This window comes from Cyrtonyx montezumae, unplaced genomic scaffold (assembly GCF_038088225.1).
Source record: "Cyrtonyx montezumae isolate F1298 unplaced genomic scaffold, pur_monq_1.0 scaffold_17, whole genome shotgun sequence".
NCBI lineage: Eukaryota > Metazoa > Chordata > Aves > Galliformes > Odontophoridae > Cyrtonyx > Cyrtonyx montezumae.
This window is the reverse complement of record NW_027071903.1, coordinates 16,316,798-16,337,213: the sequence shown is the minus strand read 5'-3', so window position 1 is coordinate 16,337,213 and position 20,416 is coordinate 16,316,798. Positions and strand designations below refer to the sequence as shown.

Below are 20,416 nucleotides of genomic sequence, written 5' to 3'. Positions count from 1 at the left end.
TCCTCTGCGCTGGATGGGTGAGCCAATTGACTGCCCTGTGTAGGACTGCAAAGGGGTTTTCATGGCTGGTGCTTCGGAATTACCCTGTGTTCTGCACAGGGGGATATCAGATGGGCAGGGGAGCAAAGCAGTGCTTTGCTCATCAACAGAAAGATGCCTTCAGGGCCAGGCCACATGGTGCTGACCCAGGGCTCACTCAGCCCTTCATATCCAGGATGAAAATTACAAAGTCTTGTTCCAAAGCAGCCATGGAGTCAGTAGATGGCTGCGTTGTTATGTGTGGGACTCACCCCACTGCTAACCTTGGCCTACAACATGTGACAGGCACAGGGACATTGTCAGTCCCCTCCTAAGCATTCCACACACCACCATCCTGAGATTCTTGGCATTACCCAGGAATACTGGAAACCTCTACTGCCAGAACAACAAGGAGTTAAAGTTCAACACAGTAAAGAAGAGCACTGTATGTTATTGTTTTTATTTTTTCTTGTACTGATGAGTCTTCATAGTCAGGGCTGATATGTTTTAAACAAATACACTTACAGGTGTGGTTTAATGACTGTACAAGTCTCAACTCAGGTACCTTGTGTTATGCAATTTACTTCGTGCTCACAGATGTGCTGCCTCTGCTTTTGGCTTTGCTGAAAGACTCAGGGGATGTTGGAGCACGTTCACCATGACCTTTGTTAAAAATAAGATATCAACTCATTTCAGTAGCTCTGGGGACACCTTTGGTTGTTTAGTGCACTTTTTATCTGCACATCTGTGTATCTTTGAGCACAGGGCTAAATCCAACCCAGACCTGGCCAGACAGCTCTGCTCATAAGGCCCACAAAGCATCCTGATACGCTGCAAGCTCCATGATGTAAACCCATTTGATGGCTGGCTCCGAGAACTGCTTGTATCTCCATTTACAGATGCACAACGCAGGCAGCTTCCCTGATCTTTCTGCAAACGAAGCAGCCTGAATGTCATTTTCCAGCCCAATTTCTGCTGGTTGCATTCACTTCTTGGAAGTGCAGCTGATGACTGGTGTTAGGACCACATTGCATCAGGATAGCAAAGAGGGAATCTCACATGTGCAGGCAGTGTTACCCTGCTCATGCCAGCATCATCGCCAGCTGGAAATCCCTGCATGGCAGGCAGCAGCACTGCTCATTGAAGGTTTACCCCACAGAGTGAATTTCCACATCACAGACTTGCTGGAAGCAAAGGGGCTGGGGAAATGACTGCAGGAATTGGGACACAGGTGGAGCACTTGGTTGCATCCTGAGTACAGGTAAACAGAGCTGGTTTGGGTTTGACTGCTGTCAGAGCAGAGCCAGGCAGGGTAGCTGATGGCTGGAACAGTCATTAAATGTGAGCTAGGGATGGCAAGGAGATGCAGCAGGGCTGGAAAGTGGTTGTGAATGAGTAAGGGAACCGCTGGTGATCAGCTGGGGATTTGGTGTTACAATGGAGTTTCCAAATCTGAGCTGCACTCTGACAGCCTGATGAACATTTTACCAGAGAGGAAAACTTGACCAGAGGGCAAACAAAGGGCAGGATGAGATCATTCTCTTAATAGCAACAAAAGAGAAAACTGGTGAACTAGGACAGCTCTGCTTTTTTATGAGACTACAGACACAATTTTGGGCCTGAAACACTCATTTCTGTTTGAGAGCTGCCCCAGCAGAGCAAACCTCATTTGCAGCTTGGCATTAATTACCCAAGTTATCCAGCATTACTGTTACTTGGTGTAAACAGAGGTCTCAGAGGAAGGATCACTTTCAGAGCACAGAAAATCATCAATTTATCTTTCAAATGAGAACTAGGAAGTTGTAAGTAAATATACATATATAATAACATACAATAAAAATAAATAAAATTAATTAAATAAATAAATAACTCTGTGTGTTTTCATGGTGTAAGAAATGGACTTTACAATTCAAACACATGGGGAGCCTGTCCCCCTCAGAACTGCAGCTGAGGAGCCATCTTCATTCAGCCTCTGCCCCGGAGATTGCTTGGTAGGCCTAAGGTCTGAATTGTAAAGTCCATTTCTTACCCCAGAAAAACATCACATTACCCTTCCAGAACCATCCTGTCTTGAAAGCAAAAAGGGATACATAAGCTATGCTCCCTCATCCAGCAAGGAGAAAGGGACAAGACAGGATGGGTATTACAAGAGTGCAAAGAGAGGTAATGGAGAAGGGGAAAGGTTTGTTCTCCCATGCTGCTGTGACTTTTGGCTGCACCAGGCAGTAACGATCTGCTCATGCCACATTGCAGCCTTTGGAAATTGGGGGAAAAGGCAGATGCAGCAGCTGCCCTACTTCTTTGGGGCTGGCAGCCTTCCGGACAGGGCTTGTCTAAAGGCTCCGCAGGTGCCAGGCAGCTGTCACACTACTTTGGGCTGCAAAACTCCTGGCTGTGCTCCAGGAATGCAGAAGGGCAGGACCTCTATGATGTGTATGGCCATGCTCAGGAGATGGCTCTGTGCAGCTCTGTGAGCACTGCCTATCCCAGTGCCATCCCTTTGGGGCTGACCTCGCACAGTTACCATGGAGCTCAACATTTGTGCACAGCCTTCAGCACAAGGTTGCTTAGAAATACCCAGTATCTTCAAGCTTCTCCCTGCTGCAATACCAAATGTTGCAATCAAAATTTTCCTTGAGACCTTTCCAGCACCTGTGTTTGAAACTCCTTTTCACAGGAGTTTCCTGTAAGCATTGCTCTCAGCACAGCACAGCTGGCAGCTGCCCAGGGAATGAAGGCAATGAGTGAGTCATGGGGCACAGGAGCTGGGGGAGCTAGTTGGTATGAATGGATTACACGTGATTCACATCATCCCGAGTGACCTGAGTGCAAAACAAGCAAATTTTGAGCAAAAGGGAATTCTCAGGAGAGAGACCAACTTGGCAGCACTTTACCAGCTGGAACACACCTGAGTTGGTTCAGATGGCTGAATGTAGGCAGCATGTTTAAACAGTACAGCAACCTGAATAAGTGCATTACAGAGAGAAGTGCAGCTCAGAGCTTTCCTCCCCAGAAAATGCCAGCTTTCAAATTCTCCCACTGTCACACACAGAGGTGGAAGTAAGAACTTTCAGAAATTTTCCATTAGAAGCAGAGGCAGCAAAGCAAGGTTGGGGATTTATGCCAGGGACTCACACAGTGCTCTGTTGTGGGAAATGACGAGATCTCTGGGATTTTTAAGTGGATTTTTGGTTCCCTTTTCCAGCCAGCATTTCCCCTTCCAGATTCGCATTCCACAAAAATCAGCTTCTTGCCCTGCACAGTTCTGGTTTGGATGATCCCATGCTCTTATGAAGCAGAGGAAATCCCCTAGCAGCAGCTATAAGTGCTAACCCTCCAGGGGCACACAGGCAGTGGATGGCCGTGAGAGCTGCAGAGCCATGATGGGGCTGCTGCCTCTTTAAACATATCCATTTCCCCTTTTCAGAAGACAGCTTTTGGCTACCTTCTCAGCCCAGCATCAGGATAAGAAAAGAAACAGCCTGGCAAACTTCCCAAGGTCTGGCTGGCATTGTCCCCACGGCAAAACTGAAGTCCCAAAGTTGTTTGACTTGCTCCAGAATCAATGCCTCCTATTTTTTTCAATGGAAACTACAACAGATAGAAAGAAGACAATAACACTGCTTGGTAGAGCAAATTCTCAGCTACAAAAATAAAATTTATCTTTCAACATGGTAGTCACCATTAGCTGTGCATTTTCTTCCACTAATGAACAAGAGCCTGTATGCTGTGTTTTTAACAATCTGTACCAGTGGCAGAGACCAGAGTAGTCCAGAAATGCAGGTAGTAATGTGGGCCTGCAGCACTTACTGTGTGTGCTCATCTCAGCCAGAGACCCCAGGCAGGGCTCAGGACAGCAGCAGGCATGCAGAAGAGCTCAGGCAGACATGCTATGGAGTGGCTGGGCTGATTTGTGTTCAGAAGTGAGCTCCTGTTCCTGAAAATATAAATATTTACATAAATGTTTCTCAGAAAGATGGAGGAGCAAGTCTGAGAAAAAGATAAAGCCCTATAAACAAACGCTGTCTGAAGTAATCCTCCAAGCATCTCCTCCACTGAGCAGTGTGGATGTGACATCACTACAGAGCTGGATGAGGGCAGGCCACTTGAATCATTCTCACCCCATAACAAAAGCAAGCAGATCGCCTGTGGAAGCAGCTCGTTCCCAGGCTGCCATGCCCTTGTGACCTTCCTCACTCTGTTACATCCATTTCCAACAAGTTTTTTTGTGTGTTTTTTTTTGCCCTTGCCTTTAAACAATGTGATGGATTCCCCTCCATCCGTGTTGCAGATGTGGCAAGAAAATACCACAGATCTGCAGGGCAGCTCCTGCTGCAACCCTGGGACAGAACCAAGGGGGCTCTCGGATCTGCAGTACATCCTTACTCCGGTCAAATATGAGAAGGGATGAACTGTCTTTCCCCCTATCATTTTGTGAGTAGTCCCAGTGTTTTCTGCAACTGAAATTCCCTTTCCAGGATTGGAAGGAGGCTCTTGCCTGGTGAAAGAACAAGTATTAAGTGTTTCCTGTGCAGAAATACAATTTCTGTCTTCTTCTGATCCCTTAAGACTGAATGATAGTTCATGAATTATTGACTTCTTCGGGGTTGGTGGAAAAATCTCAGCAAGAGTGATGGTGACTAGAGGTGTGTACCCCAGTAAACACATGGAAGAGGTGAATGGGAATACCACAGTTGAGATGGAATTTTTCTATTACTTTAGGTAAGAAGATGTATTTCATTTTTTTAATCTCTAATGTATCACTTGTTCTTTTAGGGCTCTTTGCTCTACAGACACACTTCTGATTCCAAAGCATAGCACAGAGATAGTCTTAGTCCCCACAGACCACAACAGGTTCCAGACAGCGCATGAAGGGAGCTCTGTATCAGGGCATGTAGAGATAGGGAAGTGGGGAATGGTTTTAAACTAAAAAAGGGGAGATTTAGGTTAAATGTTAGAAGGAAAATCTCTATTCAAGAGTGTAGTGAGGCCCTGGCACAGATTGCCCATAAAAGTTGTGAGTGTCCCATCCCTGGAGATCCAGGCTGGATGGGGCTCTGGGCAGCCCAATCTGGTGAGAGGCAACCAGCCCGTGGCAAGGGGTGGGGCTGGAGGATAGGTTCATAGGCTCATAAGGTTGGAAAGGACCTACAAGATCATCTAGTCCAACCATCCTGTTGGATGCTGTAAGTTCCCTTCCAAACCAAAGCTTTCTCTGATTCTCTGACTCTCTGATGGGGTGGGTCTTGAAAATCACGTGATGAGGCTCTTCCATTTCATAATGGGTAGCTTCAGTCTTTTGCAGATGGAAATTCAGTATCATCTAGGTTTGAGATCAGAGCATAGCTGTTCATGCACAGAACTGTAGTTTACTGGCTCTGGTAACCTCATGCTGACAGCCTTTAATTTAACAAATCTGAACCAGGCTACGCAAGCAGATAACAGTGGTAGAATCATAGAACAGTAGTCATAGAATCTTAGAACAGCTTAGCTTAGAAGGGAGCTCAAGGATCATCACCTTCCAGCCCCACTCCACCAGATAGAGTTGCCAACTGGTAGGTAATATAATCAGATCAGATTGCCCAGGCCCTACCCAACCTGGCCTCCAGGGACAGGACATCCACAACCTCTGTGGGCAGCCTTTTCCAGCACTTCACCAACTCACTTCCCCCTGACATCCAATCTAAATCTTCCCTCCTTTAGTTTAAAACCATTCCCCCTTGTCCTATCACTATCTACAGATGTAAAAAGTTGATTTCCCTCCTGTTTATAATCTCCCTTTAAATACTGAAAGGCTGTAATGTGGTCTCCGTGCAGCTTTCTCTCCTCTGGGCTGAACAATCTCATCTCCTTTAACAGGATCACTTTGTCAACATCATTTGTCAGCTTGAATCCTTTTCTTTCTCACCCACTTCCACGAGGAACTGAGCTATTGTCCTCAGTTGCAGCTTTTAACAGTTTTTAGTCTGAACGAAGTATCTCCCCTTACCATCTCCCAGGTAGGTGAATTTTCTTGAAACATTTGGTCACACTCTGAAACCACCATCTGAATGTATTTTCTTTTTTTCTTGTCTGATTTCTCATAAAATAAAAAATAGAAATTACATTTTCAATCAACAGTCCACCCTTGGGAATCTGGCTGCTGGCTGGGATTGGCTTTGACATGTAGCAGCAGGAGGCAGCAGTCACCCCACCTGGTGACAAGGAGCTAAGCAATGTCTCCACAAACAGGAGGCTCCTGTAAGGGCAGCTGAAGGACGGCCTTTGGCATGGCAGCATAAGTGGCAAGGGCCCAAAGAGGACAAGCCTGGACCAAATGAGCTGGGAAATGGCTCTGCTTCTTTTGAAAATGGGCACCAGGTGTCCTCCTGGCTTACCTCTAGCAAAAATGTAAACAAACAAACAAAACTTCCTGATGCAAGCTCATGCTTTTATTTCAATGCATATTAAATGAAACCACTGTTCATAGGTTGAAGGAACTGCCCAAGCACACCCTCCTGGAAGCACCTAACTGGCTGTGATAGCAGAGGATGGGCTGATTTGTGTTCAGAAGTGAGCTCCTGTTCCTGAAAATATAAATATTTACATAAATGTTTTTCAGAAAGATGGAGGAGCAAGTCTGAAAAAGAGTTAAAGCCCTACTTCTAGAAATGTTACTACAGGTATTGGGCCAGAGCATTACCTAAAAGCATTGAACTGGGAGAGGTACCACGGCATGTGAAACTTCACAAGATCGAGCATAGATAGACAGGCTTTCAGAAGGAAGATAGATGCATGACCACGTTACATCTGTATCCCCAGAGCTCACCAGGAGAGCCCCCACTTGACTGGTGGACCCAGAAACACAGTGGGCTATTTTGTTTTTCTATTTTGTTGTATGTATTGAACACCCAGAGCTTTCCACTGCCTGCAGAAGTGTTGGCAGCTGTGGCACGGTGGTTGCAGTGGGATTGCCTAATCACAGCCTGAAGCAGTGAATGATGATCTGAGGGAGCAGAGCGGAGCATCCCGGCCCCACCCATCCTATCACTCTCTCCCTCTCGGTGGTGCTTCCAGGAGCACAGATATGCTCAGAGCATGCGCGGGGTGCCCGTGATTTAAGATAGATGTGGGTGTGGGCTTTGTGCTGCTATTTGCTGTAACCACCCTTTGCAAACCTGAAGGGACACTTGAAGAAAAGTGATGGTGGGTTGTCAGCTGGAGCCCTGCACAGTCCGTCATGAGAAGTGGGAAAGGAATCTGAGAAAGAGGCTTCTTTTCAGATAGACTGCTGCAATGAGTTCAGACAATCTAGGTGGCACAGGAGCCCTTCAGGGTTTTAAGAGTAGCAAGGTTTCATGTGATAGATCTGTTTCTGCCATTTTGATGGGAAAAGCCTTGTAAGTAATTAGCTTTGTATTTTCACCCATGTGTGTCACAGTTTTGCCTCCTACTCAAATCTATGGAGCATCAGATGCACCAAGAAAAAAAAAAAAAGATAATTAGAAAGCCATTATGATAAGGTTTTTGTGGTTGGTTTTGAGTCTTTTTCAGTGATCTGCCAGAAACTTTGCTGGATTGATGATTCTATTCAGAGTCCCAGCAGCTGAAGATGCGTGCTGCATTTGTGTGGAGATGATGGGAAGATCTCCATTGGGGTTTTTGGACACTGAGTGATGCAGCTACCTGGACCCAGACTACTCAGACATGTCTTCAGGGAGATTATTTGCTGTCTTACAAAATCCAAGGCACCAATCTAGACTTGAACAGAGTGAAGTTGCTGGGACAGGTTTTTGCTGGGAAAAAGTTTGGGTCTTCTGAGGACATGATTCAGGCCCTAATTAAAAGCAAAAACCTGTATGTATGGGAACTGTTGAATCACAGCCTGAACCACTGATGGATCACCTGAGGCGGGCACTTGAGTCAGCCACAGGAGCACAGGTAAAGGCAGTGTACCTGTGTGACCAGAAGGGGTGGAGTCTAGCTCCACCTCTCCCAGACCCCATGTAAGGGCTGACCAGCACTGGGGAAGGAGCTCTTGTTGGAGATTCCTCCCCTGTGGAGTCCTGGGTGAGCTTTGACCATCTGCAACAGGTGAGCCTTTCTCTATTTACTGTTTGTCTTTATACCACCCAGATAAGCCTTACAATTTATGTTTGGCTACTATATATAATATATATATATATATATATATATATATATATGCATATATATATGTATATACACACTACCCACCTTATTATTTTCTGTCAGTATTATTCTTTTGGGTTATCCACCCTACAGTATGGGACAGGGTGCAGTTGGCAATGGGAAGGTCAGAACAGGATTGTGCATTCTGGCCAATGGCAGTGGCAGCAGTAGTATGGGGCAGGTAACAGTGGAGAAAATTGTTTTAGGGAGGCCCAAATTTAATCATAAACTTGTAAGGTATTGACAAAATAGTTTTTTTTATCTTTCCAAAAAGAAAGGGAAAGACAACTTTTAAAATATTAACACATTTAAATTAAGGCCTCCTTGAATCAACATTTTATTTTGGAAAGACAAGCATTTTAAATGATTTTTAACGAGTATTTTATCTTTTCCTTTTGAAAAATCACACCTGCCCTCAGTTAGAAACCCAAGGAATGTTTAGAGCAGACCTAATCTGCAAAGAGAAGCAAGGCTTTTTTCTGTAAAAACTGAAAGCACTGGGTTTTCCATCTGTCCTCCCCCCAACACTCGCTTATACATTTTCACCTTGTTTTTCCTCCTAGTCAAACTTTTTATTGATGATGCTGGTTTCAACCCCTCCCTAAGCTAAAAAGTAGGTTCTTGCTCCTAGAACACCGGGAGTGCTTGGAGCCGCGGAGCTTTGTTTCTGTGTATTGGACAAGCTCTGCACTGTGACTTCCATCCGTGGATCTGTCTGGCACTGCAGGGCACAAACAGCTCTGCAGGAGCATAGCTCCCTCTCATGACTGTAGTATGCTTCAACACCCAGATGAGCATTTTATCAAAATTGGAGTGTGCCAGGATTGCTGATGTACGCAGATGCCAATTGCTGATGCTCTTTTTATCCATGTGAGACAGTTTTGAATTCCTTATTGCACACTTTTCCCAACTGCAGATGTCCCACATTATCCTCAGAAATAGTTTATTTCTCAGGAGTAGCCCTGCTTGCCTTCTCCAAGTGGACAGCCAGGATGGCAGCCAGCTGAGGTCACGCTCTACATCCCCAGAAGGCACCATTAGCTGCTGCTGTGGTTGTGTCAAGCACCAGGCTGATCCCCAGATAGCTCCAGGGTGGAAAAAGAACATGGGTGCTGTGGGCAGATGAAGACACAAAGCCCCCATTGCAACCCACCCTGCAGCATTGCTGCATGAGCTGAGCCGATGCCTGGATGCAAGAACAGCCAAGAGCTGCCCCAATGGGTCCTTCTGTTGTTCCATGGAGTTAAACCATCAGAAAAAGATGCTTTGCTATAACTCATTGTGTCTGTGCAGCATCAGCGTTAGGCACTAGATGTCCTTGTGGTGCTACAAACCAACAGGGCAAAGGGTTTCCTGATGGGAATTGAGGCCCACTGAATGGGGTTACCGCTGAATATCTTAAGAGCTTCAGGGTGGGGTATCAATAGCTGCCTCACAGTCCTGCTTTTATCTTGGAAGACACATTAAATTACATTATTTTTATCCCAAAGCTGCAAACACAGGACCATTTTACAGCTTCACATCCTGGAAACCCGGGTCTTGAGAACTGGAATCCCATAAACACAAAGAGGAGAAGCTTTGGGAATTGATGCTGAGGAGCACGAGCAATATGCCCATCCCTGCATCTCTTTTTGCTATGAAGCAGCTTGTTACAGCTGATTTCAGTACAAACCCATTTTGCACATTAGAACAGTGTATACAGTGTTATATAGCAGTTAGGGAAGGCTGGAAAACTCATGAGGTCAGTTATAAAGTGGTAATCATTTTTTTTTAGGTGCAGTAGCTTAGCTGGTTTTTAAAGTGGCCCATATACTTATGTAAATCTATGGATGTGAAGTCCAGGTTTCCTTGTTACTCTGCTTTTTATGCTGTTGTATACTCTCCCATTTGAGCTATGGGGTTACAGGCATGAGAAGCAGAGTGATGATGAAAGATCATCAGAAATTGATTTACTTTTTCCAGGGATTTAAAATTTTTCTAAACTAAATCATAATATTGGAGGGAAAATACATTGCTTTATGTGAATGTTTTTGTAGGTACTAAACATTCAAGAATAATGCCAAATGTTTGTTTCCTGTAACTACAGAGTTGCAAGTTCTAGCCAAGTCAATGACCTGCAAATCTATGCAAGGACAATTAGGTTTGCTAATTGTCTCAACTTTCAGAAAAACAAAGCTGTGTAATGCTCCCTTAATACTCAAACAAAGCAGTCAAAAATGAAATTAAATAAAAATAATATTTAATATTCAATTTCTTTCACAGTCCCAGCAGAAGGGCTTCCCAAAGCACTCAGCCCCAGGCTTTTTGCCTTCCTGCTAGAAAATCTATTTTATTTCCCCTCATCTGCACCACAAAATAGGAAAAATTACAATGCATTTCAAAATATAATATAAAAATACATCTGAAATACAAACAACATAGTGATTTTTACATGTATTAGGCTATGAGGGTACTGCAGAGATTTTATTCAGCAGTGAGGTTGGCCCGTGTGCTTTCTGTTATATGGGTCTTATACAACTTCTGAAGCTCCCCAGATGCATGTGATTTGCACCAAGCACAACCTGAGCTCCCACTTGCAGCAACTGGGTCTTCAGTGGGCTGAGACATTCTCAAACCCTTTTTGGGGTCACCTCAGCTCTTGGGGTGACCTGGTTGTTTTCTGTCTCTGCTGTTGCATTTACTCTGTTTGCAGGAGGTGATAACTAAGTAAGAGCTGAGTGCTTCATGAGTGTTTATTTGGTAGTTGGGTTGTAGCTGTCATCTGAAATCCGGAAAGAAACATCACTAACTCTGATGCAGTGTTAGAAAGCAGCAGTCCTTTATTCCTCACGATACATACCAGAAAACTTGACAAATCAAGTACACTCTCTCAGAGTTCAGTTTCCACATAACAGTTAAGATATACATGTGCAGTACATTGGCATCCATATTTGTTCTTTCCCAGGAACTCATTACTATATGTTAATGTCTCTCCATGGGTGCACAGCTGTATCTAAGGCAGTCCTACATCCACTTACTTTCTTCCTGGTTTTCACCACCAGCTTAATCATAGAGACTTTTGGCTGACCTCTAGCTATTTTCCCCCAACTTTGCAAGCTTCCATTGCTTATTAGGCCACAATGAGCAATTTCCAAAATAGTATCTGTGAAATCCAAGGAAAAAGTCCATGCACCTCATGGATGCAAAGATAGAAGCAGTCTATTATGACTCCAGTGCTTCTTATTCATAGGTTCATGAGGTTGGAAAGGACCTAGAAGATCATCTAGTCCAACCATCCTCCTATCACTATCCCTACCCAACTGCTAAATCAAATCCCTTAGCACCTCAATTCACTTCCTCAATTCACTTAGCTTGTGAAGCAGAATCATTGAGAAAAATGAGACTGTTCACACACCAAGCAAATCTTAAATGGAAAGTTTAAGAACTAGAACTGATTGATTCCTTTGCTAAACTAATATGTTGGTCCTTAAATTAATATATTGATCCCTATTGCTAAACAAACCAGCCTATGTTGTAGCATAATTTGTGAAACGCTCACCTTTCAGTGGCCCTACAATCCTGACATTGCTTTGCAATAGCCACAGAGCAGTGCAGGGGCTATCAGGGCACTGCAGGCTCCAGCTTCACTCATTCACCTGTGTAGCACATCAGTTCTGCTCTACCAGATTCCCCCTCTTAGTGGGGTCACTGATTCTTCCTCCCACCTCCTGAGCAGCCAGATCAATCTCAGCAGCCATTAGCAAGCATCAGCATGCCATAGCTGACATTTTGCTGGAAGGTTTTCATTAGCTCAAACCCCTGTGGTGCAGAAAGCATCGGGAGGGCAGCACTCGGAGCACACGCAGATACTGTCTTCTGCTCTGCCTTGGCTGTGGTAGGAGTCTGGAAACCTCTGGCATTACACCTGGAGCTGAGCCTGCATCTTGATCTCCCAGCTCATAATAAACATTTGTGTCCACTTCTATTTGAGTGACTGAAATTTTTCCAATTTAGATTCACTTAGGAAGAAAAATGAGTATTTAAATGAGGTGAAGCTGGCTTTGACGTTAACAGGAAAAGATTTGTACAAAAGAAGAGAAATAGCTTCAGACTTCCAAACAGTAATGTGAGCATTAGGGTTTCAGAGCAGATGGAAAGAAAGGAAAATATGACTAACTTTGCTTATGAAATTATGCAGTGAAGAGCATAAAGCAGTGCTAGGCTGGGTGTGATTAGTGCTGCCTGATTGACCCATTTAGTGGACAAATGCCTAAAGGAGAAAGAAACATTGGATAATAAGGGGATTGCAAAAATATAGAAAGGCTGCTGTCACTTGGGGCATGAGGGTATGGACAGATCACCACCAGTAACTGATGCATGGGCACACCAAGGCATGCTATGCCTTGGATTATCTATGCTGGGAGGTGTGGAGCGGGTCTGAGTGGTGCCAGCGTTTTGCTGTCCCTTCTTTTGGGAGCAGGCATGGGGCTCAGTGTCGAAATGCTGTGCTCACAAGGGCTGGGCTGGCACCAAGTCCCCGTGAGTCCGTGGGGACCACAGTGAGGGTTCCAAGCCTCCCCATCCCAGTGCATCCCTGTGTCTGAGCTCACGTGGGCACAGCTGCCCAAGGAGATGATGGAGTCACTGTCCCTGAAGGTGCTCCGGAGCCGTGAGGATGTGGCACTGAGAGATGTGGGCAGTGGGCATGGTGGCACCCTCATCATGACTGGGGCTGGACTTGGGAATCTGAGAAGCCTTTTCCAACATTAATGACTCTTATTCTATTATTCTACGATCTTAGGTGTGCAGGATGTATCCACAGGAAAATCGAGGCTTGTGCAGGTGAACACAAGTATACCAACAGTGAATATCTTTGTAATAACAGAACTATGTGATTAGGAATCTTTGACTAAACACCACACTTAATTCTGCAGCCACAGATTCTGCATTGCCCCGGCAAACATCCCTGGCTGTTCTTCTGGGGGGGTTTCTGGTCTGTGGGTTCAGAACAAAAAGCGCGTGAACTGCTTCTCTGGAAGGGAGCTGAAGTCTGTGCTGGGACCCACACCCCAAAATCTGCCGGCAGGGCAGAGTGAGGAGCAAGGAGCCCGCCTCCGGCCGCGATGCGGAGGAGGAGGAGGGGGGGGGGAAGAGGAGGAGGAGGAGGGAGCCCCGGCTTCGGCACGAGGCCGGGCGGAGCGATGTGCGAGCAGGCGGCGCGGTACTGCCGGGCCGGCGTGCACAGGCTGCTGCGGAAGCCGGCACCGGCACTGCGAGGGCTGGACGGGCTGCTGCGCTGGATCGGGGCCAGGATGAGCGACAAGGGCGTCGCCGACGGGGAGCTGCTCACTTCGGGAGCCTCCGCGCAGAGGAAGGGCACTTCCGTCATCCTCGATGTGAGTGGTCCTTCAGCTCAGGGTCGGGCATCCCCTTACCGCGGGTCCTCCGAGCCCACGGGAGCGCACAGGCATTCCTGCAGCCCTCCTGCTGCATCCCGCACCCCGCGACCGGCGTGGCACGGGGCTGTTTCCCGGTCCTGCATCCCCGGCTGGCTGCGGATGGGTGCAGCCCGGTTCCCGCATCCCTTTGCCACGTCCACCCCCGAGGCATGTAGGAATGGGGTGCATCTTAGTCCCGCGTCTCCCAGACCCTGTCAGAAGAGGCTTGCAGCCCAGACCCTGCCTCCTCTTGTCTGGGCTCTGCACCCCTATTCTGGCTGGATTCGGGGTCCTGCACAGTGGGAGTAATTTAAGATGGGGATTATTCCCTGGGTCCTGCACCCCATGAGCTCGCTGGGAATGCAGATGCAGCTCAAATCCTGTATGCTCTTGCTGCTCATTCCCCAGGCTGGCATCCTCTGGACTGTCTGAGCATGGGAGTACACCCTGGGTCCTGCACCCCCTTTCCCAAGACATGCAGCTCCCAGACCACATCACCGCCTGGGAATGGGAATGTACCCTGGGTCCTTAATCCTGGCATCAGCTCAACTTGATGGGGATGCAAGACTCCAAATCACACAAATCGCTCCAGCAGGAGGGTCCCCCAGACTCCATAGGCTTTGAGGTTCACCGTGGCTCCTGCACCCCAATACCTGACAGGGCTGCAGCATGGTACTTGTCTGCCTGTGGGTGCATCGCACCCCGGGCTCCCCTACCGGGGTTTGGGAGCACACACAGGAATGTGCCTGCTGCCTCCACTTAGGTATTTACAGGCTTCCTGATTAGGGGGCTGGGGAGGTTATTTGCATTTAAACGAATTAGGAGGATGGGGCTAACTGTCATGCAAATGGTGTAATTAGACAGCTTTTCTGGCTGCAGCATCTAGTAATTAAACATGTGCATCTTCAGCTCTGCTATCTCCTAGCTTTAAAAATAAAATGTAGTGAATGCAAAAATAAGCTCCAGAGGCGCTGGCAGTAGTGAAGGATAACTCGTGGTCTCTTGGCCCCTTCAGCATCAGGCAGCCAGAGCTCTTCCAGACAAGCTCTTGAGTTTTTTAAGCAATTTATAAGTACTGGCATGGGCTGGTGAGTCTGAAACATGTCATATATATCCTAGCATGTGCTGCTAGGCATTCCAGTTTCCAGGATGAACCAACTCAGCTGTATCTATTGGGCAGCTAAAAGCAGAGAAGAGAGCAGAACACTGATGGATGGTCATGTCTAGAGAACCTAAAATGAGAAATGGAATGCCCTCATGGCTTTTTATGTTAATTTTTTTCTTTTTTTTCTTTTTTTTTTCCTGCTTTGCTGAAATCTTACAGCAGTATGGGCTTCAGAGTGTAAGTGCAATGGGGGAGCAATGTTGATTGGATACCTAGGGATTTTTGAATTAGGGTTTTGTTCCCAGAAAAACAGTATCTTATCTGTTCACTTTCTTTAAGTGGATTTTTTATTTCACTTCAAGCTGAGAAAATGAGCCCTCAGCTTTTAGAATTATTCAGCCATTGAGACCTACAGCAGTGCTGAACACGCAGCTCCTCAGCCCATTTCCCCCTTCACAAAGGGACTGGAGCCCTTTCTAACCTGCTGAAAAAAGAGATGGATTCTGGAAATGCGAAGTTTGAGAGTTTGTGGTTTGTTTGTTTTTTTTTTTTTTCATTTGTTTTGTTTTGTTTTTCTCCTCATTTAGAACATGCTTCTTCCTTTCCTCCAGCTACAATAGAAACTTCAGTATAAGTTGTGACTTTACTATTACTGGCTGCTTCAAGAGCATTGTGAAAGCCAGCTTTAACAACTGGGAAAATGTGCATTTGGGTTAATTTTCACAAGGTAACAAAAGATAACGAAGATTCCACTGTAATCCTCAGGTATGCAGCTTCCACGCTGTGTGTGCATCTGGGAAGCAGTGGTTCCAGCTCCAGGCACTGTGGCTCCTCAAGGGATGGAGGAAGAGCTCTGGCAGATTCTGTCTTTAAATAACATTCTCATAAGTTGAGATGAGGACTAAGCTTGGTTTGGTTATGAATTGCGTAAGGTGGCTCTGATTCTAATGATATGCAGTCACTTTTTCCTCAGCTGTTCTGTCTTTCTTTAGACTCAGCATCACTTGGCACCTGGCATTATGAAAGCTCATACACTTGGCCTTAGCCCATCGATCCAGCCTATCCAGATCCCAGTGCCTTCCTGCCGTCAGACAGACCAACACTCCCCCCCAGCTGCAGAATTATTGAAGGTGTTCTCAATCCCCTCATCCAGATCATCACTGAAGTTATTATACAGGGTTGACCTCAGTACTGACCCCTCGGGAGTACCACGCGTGACTGGTTGCCAGCTGGATGTAACTTTACCAGCACTCTGGGCCCGGACATCCAGGCTGTTTTTTAACAAGTGTGGAGCATGCCTGTCCAAGTCATAGGCTGTCATCTTCTGCAGGGAAACTGGGAGACAGAGATAAAGGCTTTACTAAAGGCCAGGTAGACTACATCTACAGCCTTTCCCTCATCCACCAGGTAGGACACTTGGTCATAGAAGGAGATTTGATTTTGGTCTCCATCTGCTTCCTGGGCTGCTTGAGTTGCCCTTTGTGGGCTCTGAGTTTCTGCCTGCAGCCAGGAGGATGAAAGCCATTTTGAAAGGAAGTTGAAATTGGCACAGTGTACCTACAAACCACCTTGGTCACAGTGACATTTCCAGTTCAAAGCAATCCACAATTATCATAAAACTTATAGAAGGGAAAATAGGAGTGGGGAGTTTGGGAAAAAAAAAACTGTATCAGGTGGTATTTGTTGTATGTGACTGAATATACATGTAATACAGATCTGGGATTATTGGCTCCCCAGATGTGGAAAATGTCTAGACAGGTCTGGGAGAACTTCAGTTCTTAGTTATAGACTGCTCTTACTCATCCCCTCACTGTGCATACTACCTCTGACCACCTCTGAAGTGGGAAGTACGTTGTATGCAAGTGCTGAGGACCAGTAGCCATGCTGCCCTTTTGGCTCCTTTTAGGGAGAATCTGCTGGGAGGGTGCACAGCCCCTGGTTTGGCCAACAGTGGCTGTGTGCCTCATGTCCCACTCCTTTTGGTCTTAGTTTGAAAGCTCCTGCCAAAAGCAGTGCCCTTGTATTCATGTCAAATTAAGCTTTTAGTTTGACCTGCTCTGTCTTTCGCTGAGGACTAACTCATCTCTGCCATCCTTGCTCCATCCATGATGGAGCTGCACTGGTGCACTGGCTGGTGCTCACAGAACTACCAGCACTGTAAATACAATATCATCAGCTGCAACCTCTGCCCCTCTCTTTCAGCCTTGATTTCTGAGAGATAGGCAGTAAAAAGCATAGCAAGTGAAAGGCAAGGACATGGTATCAGCTGCTCCTCTCTGGGAGTATGTGCTTTGAGCCCTGCTGCTCTGAAGCTTTGTTAGGGGCACTCTGACTGGGATCACGTTTCCATACCAACAGTGTATTTCCTACTGAAACACCCAGTCAAGCCTTTGCTCTGCATGGGGAAAGGCATTGCAGGGTGACCTATAATTATGTAGTCCAAAGCATTAATGCTTCGAGACATTATTTTCTGACATAAGCACCAGAAAGAATAACACAGAATTTGCTGGAGATTATTTTCCTTGTAGGAGATCATAAAGCCTTGTCTCAGCTCCAAATTAGGACAAAGGGAAAGGAACAGAACAGAAGAGCAGGGATGAGGGAACACCTTAAGCAGATTCACCAGGTTTTTTGTCTCCCTGGACAATTTTCTCTCACCCACAGGCTCCCCTCACCCAGGAGGATGGATCTTGTTTGTCTTTGATTCTGTGCTGAGATCAGCAAGAATGCAGAATTCTGGCTCAGCTGGACAATATTTTAAATCACAATCATGCTAACCTGCTGAAAGAATAATAAACTCTACAAACCCTGCAATAATTCCTAGGCTTGTTAGGGGAATGATTGTGTCAGTTTAATGAAATTGACAAGAAAATCTCCCTCAAATAGCCTCCGGTGTAGCTGTTTCTCATCAAAGCTGAATGTTTAAATTTGAAACCATCGATTCTACTTAAACTTTATTACCACCACCATTTTGAATTGCTTTCTTCTGCCAAATTACTGCAGTAGCCATCTGAGAGCACCACAAAAAAATGTACATTTTTGAGAAAGCCATTGGATCTCTTGAAAGGTGTTGCTGGCTCAGAATATGATAGAGATTATGTGCATCTAACCACCTGGGAAATGGAACAAGATAGGATGAGAGATAGTGGACTTAAGTTGCAGGACAGAAGGTTCAAGTTGGTTATTAGGAAAAAATTCTTTTTTAAGAGTGGTCCAACACTGCCACATCTGCCCAGCGAGGTGGGGGAGTCCCCATCCATGGAGCTGTTCAAGAGCCATGGGGGTGCAGCACAAACTATGGTTTGTGCACAAACTGAAGATGGGTGGAAGGTTGGACCTGTGATCTTAGAAATCCTTTCCAATCTTTATGATTAAAGTATGTTCAGGCAGGGAACTGCATGCACTTCAAGAATATATCCCATAACACGGGTTAATTTGGCCCATGCTGTGGGAATCCTTACCATGCAATTTGGCTCGTGCTTCAGAAGTTTCTATAATAGCTTTGTAACATAGCCAGTGAGGAGAAGCTCAGTGCAGTACATTTGGGGCTGGATAATTTCTTTTTACCATCTGTGAAAGTAGCACCAGTGGGGTCACCTGGGTGGCTGGTGCAGTAGATCCTGCACCAGGATCTATAATAGATCTATAATAGCTTTGTAACATAGCCAGTGAGGAGAAGCTCAGTGCAGTACATTTGGGGCTGGATAATTTCTTTTTACCATCTGTGAAAGTAGCACCAGTGGGGTCACCTGGGTGGCTGGTGCAGTAGATCCTGATTCCTTGCAGGAGCAGTGTTTTTGGAAGCACTGACAAGCCAACACAGAGTAAATTATGTCTCCATCAGCCTCCTGATGCTCATTCATGCTATGCTGCAGCCTGCCCATGCTAACAGGTGGCTGTATCTTGAATAATTCTCTTCTGGTGTCCTGTTTTAACATTTTCGTGTGCAAAATTTTGGTGGTTCAATTAAGAACTTCCTCACTTAACAGCAATGCTAAGTAGCTTGGTCCTGTAGAATAAGGAGAAGACATGGGGTGTTCAAGTCAGGAATACAAATATTTCCACGAGCATGATACTCGTGGCTGAGTGATGTGTGCAGAAGCCTTGGGGTTGCCTAAGGTCCCACTGGCCCATTAATTCTTCCATCCCACAGAAAACAACTCTTGCTCCTTCAAAACCCACATTCTCAGTGAGGTCCATGAGCATACGGACATATGGGATTTCCCTCCACACTTACGGTTGTTCTCAGAAATGGTCAGCCCAAGAAGTGTGGTGGCAAGCTCTAAAGCTTGTAGGGCTTCTGTGTCTCTTGAAGGTTGGGATGTGGCTGTTTCCACACTTGGCTGAAGGGGAGAGTGCTTGCTTCTGCCCAAGTATGCCAGAACGTGCAGCTTTGACTTTGCTCCATGCAACCTAGGAAGCACTTCCAGCAGAAGAATGATTAATGTTGCTTAATTAAACCATATGCATTTAGATAGCATATTCTGCAATGCAATTTGTCTTTTGAGTTTCTTGTGTACAGCAGTTTCTTCTTTTACTTTTTTTTTTTTTAACTGTAATGATTTTATGACCCAGAAAAGAAGAGATTGCATTTTTCTGGCTGCCTCTGATCTGTCCTGCTGGTGCTTTTATTCCCTCTGCAGGGAAAAGCCTTTGAACAGCCAAAATCTCTGCTCTGGCTCAAATTAATAGAGTCAGATCTGAAGAGATGATGATAATGTTGTCCCTTTTTCTGATCAGTTTATGAGCATTTTAATTTTTCAGTAATTTATGGCCAAATCTATGCTAACAGCCATTCCTGTCAGCAGCCTGTAAGACTCCAGCCCTTGCACAAGGGTTCTGCTATTATTTTCCTTGTGCTAGCAGACTTCTCTTATCACCAGACCCATAAGTTACTTCCAGAGCCAAAGCACTGATGCTTCCCAGGGAGTCTTTGCCCTTTGCACTGGGGTAGGGGCTGGGATTGGGTGGAGTGGGATAGGATGTTTTGGGAGAAGCATATAGATGCTTGAGTGGCTGCAACCAAAATGCTGAGTAATTCATCTCTCTCTCTCTCTCTTTCAATTCCAGATTTTTAGAAGAGCTGACAAAAATGGTAAGTCTGGACATTCATGTTTCACCTTTTAGTCATTGAAGTTTTGTCAGCATTGCTGTTCTTTTTTCCCAGATGGTAAGTGTTTGAATGCCATCCATCTTCCTGGGGCTGACACTGGAGGTGTTTAAGCATTGGAATAGGTTTTGTCATTTCTTTGGCTGAGGTATTCTTAGAGCAGATGTGACACTCACGTGCAAGTCTGCATGGCAATATTTGCCAAATTTGGGACAAATTTAAAAACCTCAAAACAACTTTTTTTTTTATTTTTTATTTTTTTACCTCGGTCAAGTAATATATGAAGGTCCAGCTCTTTGTCATGTTGGAGCAGCTTTGCAAAATTAACCTGCACTGTGAATATCTGTAGCCTGGTTCTGGATGATCTGGGCACACACATCAGGGACACCATATACCTGTCTATATTTCTGGTTTTTATATGCTGAAAGCTCAACGGCTTCACTAAAACAATGCCTTGCCTTCAGAGAGAAGCAGCACAGAGTATCCTCACTGAATGTGCTGGGATCCTGAAAGGAGAGAGCTGCTCTGTGGCAAGAGAATGCCATTGCAGAGAAAAAAAAGGCAGTGGGGTCCCATCCCACAGTGAAAATCAACTTC

General features: G+C 45.6%; 1 protein-coding gene and 1 long non-coding RNA gene across 3 annotated transcripts in view; one reads left to right on the top strand and one right to left on the bottom strand.

The window, feature by feature from the left end:
• LOC136046778 (uncharacterized) overlaps positions 1-20,416 on the bottom strand; it is a 222,002-nt gene that overhangs the window by 184,827 nt on the left and 16,759 nt on the right. The window lies entirely within an intron of this gene.
• NECAB2 (N-terminal EF-hand calcium binding protein 2) overlaps positions 13,368-20,416 on the top strand; it is a 48,104-nt gene continuing 41,055 nt past the window's right edge. For both annotated transcript variants that reach the window (XR_010622014.1, XM_065733516.1), the window contains exons 1-2: positions 13,368-13,562; positions 19,780-19,804. Coding sequence is in view for 1 of the 2 variants with exons in the window: in XM_065733516.1 (XP_065589588.1) it covers positions 13,368-13,562; positions 19,780-19,804 (220 nt within the window). In the remaining variant the exon portion in view is untranslated. The remainder of the gene's footprint in view (positions 13,563-19,779; positions 19,805-20,416) is intronic.